Consider the following 7,525-nt stretch of genomic DNA (forward strand, 5'->3'; position numbering starts at 1 on the left):
ACAACAGTAAATTTTATTAACTGTTTTAACGGAAAATAAATCACATTAGTTATTGTTAATGCTAAACTAAGAAAGCACATAAAGTAAAAAAAGATAAGGTATAAAATAAGAAAACCGATACTTCTAAGCACTTAGCGATTTGGCTAATGTTACTTAGTGATATGTATTAAATATCATTTATGAATGAAGTTTAATAATGAACGAAAGTAATGATAAAACATCCATAAAAAATAATGTAAAGAGAAGAAAAGTGTTTTGCACCATAAAAAAACCTTAAAATGTATGTGCAGGTTCCTAACGAAATATTTTCATTTTGATTCAGTTTTAAACTAATAGCCCCCCGCTAGTACAGCGGTATGTCTCCGGATTTACAATACTAAAATCAGGGATTCGATTCCCCTCGGTGGGCTGAACAGATAACCCGATGTGGCTTTGCTATAAGAAAAAAAAACACACAAAACACACATTTAAGCTAATAAAAATAATAATATTACTTAACTTGAATCACTACCTTGAAACTTAGTAAAAAAAAGATTGCTGATTATATTTACACATTAGAGTTGATATATAATAAATACAATATAATTGAATTTTGAAGATAGTACAGAGGAAAACATTACTCCTGGATATCATACAGAAAGTGTTTACTGTAATTCTTCGTAAAATAAATATTTTATTATCATAGTTTCTCTTTTTTATAGAATAAATAAGATGTAAGAAAATTATAACATAAAATAATAATTTTCATTTGATTGAAGGATATTCTAGAGAAATATATTCTTATATTCATATTATAATTTGGAAAGATATAATATATACAGGTGAACTTGTAGATTTTGAAATGGTAAAATAGGCTGCCTTTACAATTTTGAAACTGTATTGTTCACTTTGTATCTAATCTTTTTCTTGAAATATATCAAAAATAAGCAACTTTGACAGGTATTTTCTTACAAAAGTCTCTTCACTTTTAAATAAAACAGTCCTTATTATTTGGTGTCTAGCCAAGAGTTACAAAATGCCTAAAAAGTAAGATAAAAGTTTTTATATTCTAAGTGTTATTTTTGACATAAAAATAATGAATATGTACTTGAAAAATAGAATGTTTAATAGAATAAAAAAAGAGAAAAAACTAACTCATAACCTACTCGTCAAAACTTAAGTGAAGGGGTGAAAAGATACTTGTATTTTTAAATCATGCTTTCAACAATTTGTTTCATATTTTACCAATATGTTTCAAAATAAGAGTTCATATGACTGGAAGATAATAATTAAAATAGGATGAAATAGTGAATATTGTCATGCAATCTAAATTCTGGCTATTTTACATGTACAGCATCAATTACTTCAATCAGCTCAATGAATAGAAAGACAGAGCTACGTCTTTAGGTTATCAGTAAGGAACATATTTTCTGTTATACCCCTTTCATTTCATAATAATGTTGTTATTTCACAGTACGCTCATTAGCTAATTTGTCTTCACGGGATCTAATGTCATTCTTATCTAAATACGAATACATTCCCATTTTTATTTAAGAAAACAAATTTTCTTATATAGCTTTATCTATTTTTGCGTTGTTTACTGACTGCAATTCTAAGGACAAAAATATTTCTCTTAAAGTATGTTTCGGCTTTATATCACACACTGATACGTATTTTATACAGTGAAACTTTATTATTTTGTTTATCTTGAACGATTTTCTTCCAGCACTGTGAATATTGTTTTTCTCGTCCATGGCTATAATTCAGTTAAGAATGACTGGATGAAGCTATAATGTATCACGTTATATTCGTTTAAATGTCTTAACTGTGCAAATGCCATATGAATGAATAGTTTAACATCAACTAGAAAAGGTGCTTCTATCAAAATTAAATAAATGTTTGTCAGTTTTCAAGCTAGTAGGGTAACGATCTCTCTGAGAAGTGAGTTAGAATAGAAGTGAATATCATATTTACGTGGGCGATTCTTGCTATGTAGAAAATATCAATTTGTTAAATTTTGTCAAGGTTATTGTTTGTGTTTGTTGCGAAAGCGTAATATATTTTTATCAGTTTCTAATCACAAGTTACACTTAACTTTTACTTCTATAAGTAGCAAACATATCTCTCAATAATAATAATACATCAAAATTAATAACAACAATTCTCATATTATTGGAGCAATAAAAAGATTGCTTTGAAAACAGTTATCTATATCTTCAAGTTTAAACATGACCTGAATGTCATGTGAGACTAAAGGAATATCTAAAGTTGTTTCACTGCAAACACTCCACATTTAGAAGAATATAATACTTGCGGTTCTTATATGAAAATTATATTGCTTTAGAGTCCACAAAATGAAACGTGACACCATGTGTCTCCTAAATTATGACATGGCCTTAACATCTAGGAATATGTCGTGACGAGTGAAGTGTTTTATGCGCTCATTGTTAGAGTTTTTGAATTATTATTACAGTGAACAAGATGGTTGCTTATTTTTCCTCGTGTCCTTCTTCCCAAACACGGCACTAAGCATCTTCGAGACAGGTATGATGCTTCGCTTTCTTTGTCTAGGAAGACACTGTTGAAGTTGAGAAATTCTTACTTGGCGAATAAGGTTGCAAAAAGCATTGTTAACTTCGGCGTAGTTATCCGCTGCAGATACTTCATCAAAATCACAACCACATTGAATTGAAATCTCGTTTCCCTCCCGAAACGACACCTGTCGGGCATGCTCCAAATCTCTTTTATTACCTAGCAACACAACAGGAATGTAACTGGGCGCTTTGAGACGATGAATTACATTTAGATAATCATGTGCTCTGATGAAACTTTCCCTGTCACAGATACTATAAATAACTACACAGGCATCTGCCCATTGGATTCTATCGGTTGGGAGACAGTCGTCCTGGATTAAAAAGGAAATTAGTAGTCTAAATACTTTTTCAATTTTGTTTCAAATTTATGAACACAGTCGAACATATGGAAACCTAAAATTATTTCTAAATGAAAAATAATTTACATTTTTTGGATTCGTAATTGTACGTTTGAGATTTTTTAAATATCTGGAAAACAAATTCCACACATACATTCCAAATTAACATTTAATTCAATTATCAATTAATCATATTTTGATGCTATGTAAGGTAAGGTATGTTGTTTCTGTTTTCAGAGTAAAACTACACAATAGGCTATTTATATTTTGTCTACAGCGGAAATAGTTTCGGAATTTATTGTTGTACCTAAAAAAAGTTGTTGTTGATCCCCCAGGAGATATAAAATAAGGTACAAAGTCCTTTTGTGGATTCAAGAAATTAACTACAAACTGATAACAAATTTAAATATAACAAAAAATCTAGGTTCTTCATGCATTTCCATTGGATCTACAAACTGTGTTCTTTAATTTGAGTCAAGAACAAAAGTATGTCTGTAATAATAACGATCTCTTAATAATAATGCCATTTTTACAAAACCTGTACTATTATTTGGTAAGATACAGGCATGTGTTGCTGAGTTCCAGTGTTTTAATTCCATGTCTGATATAATGAACTATATATATTTATTTAATTTATTGTTAAGCACAAAACTATACAATGTGTTATCTGTGTTGTGCCAACCATGGGTATCGAAACACAATTATAGCACTATTATCTCTCACACTGCCGAGCCACTGATAGTTAAAGTATATCAAAAGTAGTAATAAAATAATATTCATTGTTAAAGCGAAGAATCTGAGTTAAACATTAATTGCATTCTTTAATGCAAATACACAAGCTGAAGATTTTTTACTTAAAACAAGTATCCACATAAAATTATTTTATATTTAAAACAAGTGGCTAAGCTAATGTTTCATCTTGTATTGAGAATATCGAACCTAAAGTTTAATAATAAATATAAAGTTCAATTTGAGAATTCCCTGGTTAAGAAGGGATTTTTAGAAATAAAGTAAACTATGAAACCCAAGAGAAGATGCACAAAAGAACTCATTTCCTAAAGTTTAAAGTAAATAAATAATATATCATTATTTTATATTTCATCAAATTATAAAGTTTACGAAAGGATTTATAGAGAATCCTGAAATTGAATAATTGCTTAATAAAACCTTTAAAAAGATTGTTATATGTAGAAATATATCAATGTTCAACACTATGGTAGAAGATTTAAAGTTCTAAAAATAAAACTGTTTTCAACGGTTCTATTACCAGAATATACACATATCGAGTAAAAACATAATTTATGTATTCAAGTCTTAACTTGGAATGTGTTCTCTACATTTAAAATTCTCTCACCACAAATCAATCCTAGAGCCATTTCCAAAATACTAGTTAGTATTTAAGAATCAGTATTTTTATTCCTTATAAAATCAGTTATTTTATGTTCTGTATACGTATATAAATGTTTAAGTTTTTCTCTCATCATGATAAGATAATATAATCAAATCCTTGAATCTGACATTATAATCCAAATTTTGAGAGACAATTATTTGAGCTTAACATTTTTAACTAAGTACCCAATGCATAAAAATAGTTTGTTTGCTATTTTCTATATTTCTAATAATTTTCGGATAAACTTAGACGCTTATAATCATAGTCAAGTATAAATTATTTTCTCTATAGGATAATAAGAAAAGCGAAGAAAAAAATTATTTGAAGAGTTGGAATTGGAGAAAAATAGCAACTGCCCTGAATTAGTAGTTTAAGGTAAATGAAGTGAATAAACACCAAACATAAATATTATCATATTTCTAAATATAAGAATGTGTAGTGTATTAAGAAAAGTATTATAAAAAAAGAAAGAAATACGTACCGGCCAGCGAGAAATATCTAAAATCTCGACTTCGCGTAGACCGTCATCACACATAACCCTGTGCTTGTACAACCAATCTAGATAATACAACGAATAAAGACTTGCATAAGTAAGCTTTGTTTTTACTACTTATTTTGGAAAATTAAGCTTAAATTTCTAAACACATTTCATTTGCATATACATATATCAAAATGTATATATACTAGACAGACTCTGAATGTTTTAAGCGTGATATTAACTTATTCACCTTTTGTTAAGTATATGTTCTTCCATTTCATGTTATAATTTTCTTGTTACATGTTTATATTAAGCTCTGTAATAAAATACTTGAAAATGTTTTTATTAATTTTTGAAAACAAAGAAAAATATCAAAAATCGTTTCAGTGAAAACAGTTCCGTTACAATGTTTTCAGTATACTATTAAAGTGATAATTATAACTATTTCCGAGGACTTACAGCATTATTCTTTACTTATTACTGTGTGTTGTCTATTTTTTAAACTAAAAATCACATTGAAGTAATAAAAACTATAAGCACATTTGAATAATGTCTTGGCAATAGTAAAATTAAAATTGGTGTTTTTTGGCGATGATGGTAAGGTAAATACTCATATGATGAAGCAGAAGTAAAATTTAATAAAATTTATAAATACATGGACCTCATTCAATATAATATTTCACTCACTTGTAGAGAAATGAATTTCATTTACGCTCAAACTAAAGTTTCATAATTGGCTAAGACCTTTATTTTTTACATGTTAATGACAAAACAGCTTTACTCGCCCATGGGATAATACTGCTTAGAAAACAAGCAAACTGTGAAGTTCATACAACAAAGACTTTCAATGAAAACTCACACCTGCAAGTTAACACTATCAAAACACAAAGCAGCCAAGTTATTAACTGCTTGATATTAAAATAATTATTGCTTTGAAAACCTTAACAATAATAATATTTGCAATTATTGTCAGAAACGATAAAAATGTTTATTCAATCGATGTTCTAATATTCTGAAACTCCACCTTCTAAAGCAAAATAACAATACAAAAATAAATTGTAACAGAATGGAACGGAATAAAAATGTTCACACAACTGTCCCCTTTAAGTCAAACTGAGAAGACAAATTTTGCGTTGAGTTGAACGATGACTATACGTAACATGTAATTACTCCAGAATGTCACCTCAGTGCCAAGTATATCTACGCAACTGCAGCCAAGATATATTTTATAGACGTATCCTGACGGATCTTGACTTAATTGTCGATTCATTTAAAACGAATCTACAAGTGCACTGAACTTTGATGCTCACGTAACTCACGTGTAACCCAACGATTGTTAATAAAAATGTTATCATGTGGTACGATATTGATTTTCATACATTTGCAATGCACAATTTGTTGGTTTTTTTCTATTCTAAATTAGGAAGGTTAATAGAACAAATAATTTAACAATTAGTAACTCAGAAGATAGGTTTTAATATTAATATTGGGTCACATGGTTTATTACTTTGTTTAAAAACATTTTTGTTTATAGGCTTTAAGTTTTGTAGGAAGTTATACATACACCTTAAGCGTTATAAACTTCACTGCTTTGTTTAAAGACGTATTTCTATCATTCCTTCAGAGGACGTTAATTGTTAGTTAACTTTTTCATACGAGGGCAACCGTTAATTGGTTTAAAATATTAAGCACGTTACATCACGTGTTTGTATACTTGAATACGAGATATGTTTGTCTGAACTAAACGTTTGCGAAAAAAATACATATAAATTAGACGGTAATAAAATACATAAATAGTAATAAATTTTACTTAAGATCAGGTATATTAGAAAAAGTTACATATTTTTGAAACAGAAAAAGAAACAAAAATAAATGTGATTTTCAGATACTTACAACATACTTATAACTTACATTTACAACAAAAATGTGAGGTGAAAACGTCTATGTGCAGTTAAATACTATTTTAACACATCTTTTAGTCGTAATTAACAATGTTTTTTATGTTAGTTTTTTCCAGTTTGAGCGTTTTTTTCACTTCAGTGTATGTAGATTAACGTTACAAACAAATATGATTACAGAGACAAAGTATACGTACCTGAATTAGAGCGATATTCACCAATGTACCGTTGTGTCAAAAAACGAACAATCAGAGCTTAGGAGGAAAAGTAACAACAGCGTTAAAAATAAAATGATTTTACAATCTAAATATATTAAAAGTTGCTTTGATTTTAATAAAGTTTTGTTATTATAAATTGATCTTACAAATACTCCGAATGATTTATAAAAAGTGCAAATTTTTCCTCACCAGTTTTATATCATCATATCGGTGTTCATAAAAACATCCTGTACTTTGTGTTTATTGTAGTAAAACATAAATACTTGATTATCTGGCTTTGATAGATTGCCGCTTTGCTCACAGATGTGCTTTTGTTTTCAACCAAGAGGTCACGACGCTGTTGAGAACAATTGATTACACGATGTTGTGCCATTGGTTAACAATATGAACTTTGTCTTACTTTAAGCCATACATACCTGAGATATTTAAACTTATCTATATATTGTGATCAATAGAAAGCATACGTAGAAATAGTTTTCAGAAGCGTGAAAGCATTGAAAAACTTAGATTATTGCTCTCTCAATTTTATATATCGTAACAGATTTATTGTTATACATTTATTTTAATATCTACGTTTGTTTCAGTTTAATGTGTGTAACTTATATTGTTAAATGTGTATTGCGCAAGTTC

General features: G+C 28.5%; 1 protein-coding gene across 1 annotated transcript; it reads right to left on the reverse strand.

The window, feature by feature from the left end:
* Window positions 1-114: 114 nt before the first annotated feature.
* Window positions 115-7,172, reverse strand: LOC143227142 (ras-related and estrogen-regulated growth inhibitor-like). Its single transcript, XM_076458647.1, has 4 exons — window positions 7,085-7,172; window positions 6,875-6,931; window positions 4,783-4,859; window positions 115-2,884 (listed from the first exon to the last, which is right to left on the reverse strand). The coding sequence occupies exons 3-4, from the start codon at window positions 4,834-4,836 to the stop codon at window positions 2,447-2,449; spliced, it is 492 nt and encodes a 163-aa protein (XP_076314762.1). The 5' UTR covers window positions 4,837-4,859; window positions 6,875-6,931; window positions 7,085-7,172; the 3' UTR covers window positions 115-2,446.
* Between the last annotated feature and the right edge of the window lie 353 nt (window positions 7,173-7,525).

The sequence above is a fragment of the Tachypleus tridentatus genome, chromosome 9 (assembly GCF_004210375.1).
Source record: "Tachypleus tridentatus isolate NWPU-2018 chromosome 9, ASM421037v1, whole genome shotgun sequence".
NCBI lineage: Eukaryota > Metazoa > Arthropoda > Merostomata > Xiphosura > Limulidae > Tachypleus > Tachypleus tridentatus.

What these genes read in the sequence shown, in the direction of transcription:
- LOC143227142 (XM_076458647.1), bottom strand. Translation starts at nt 4,836, where the DNA reads ATGTGTGATGACGGTCTACGCGAAGTCGAGATTTTAGATATTTCTCGC. An exon ending in TAGATATTTCTCGCTGGCCG is followed by an intron (nt 2,885 to 4,782) that starts GTACGTATTTCT and finishes TTTTTAATCCAG; the next exon opens with GACGACTGTCTCCCAACCGA.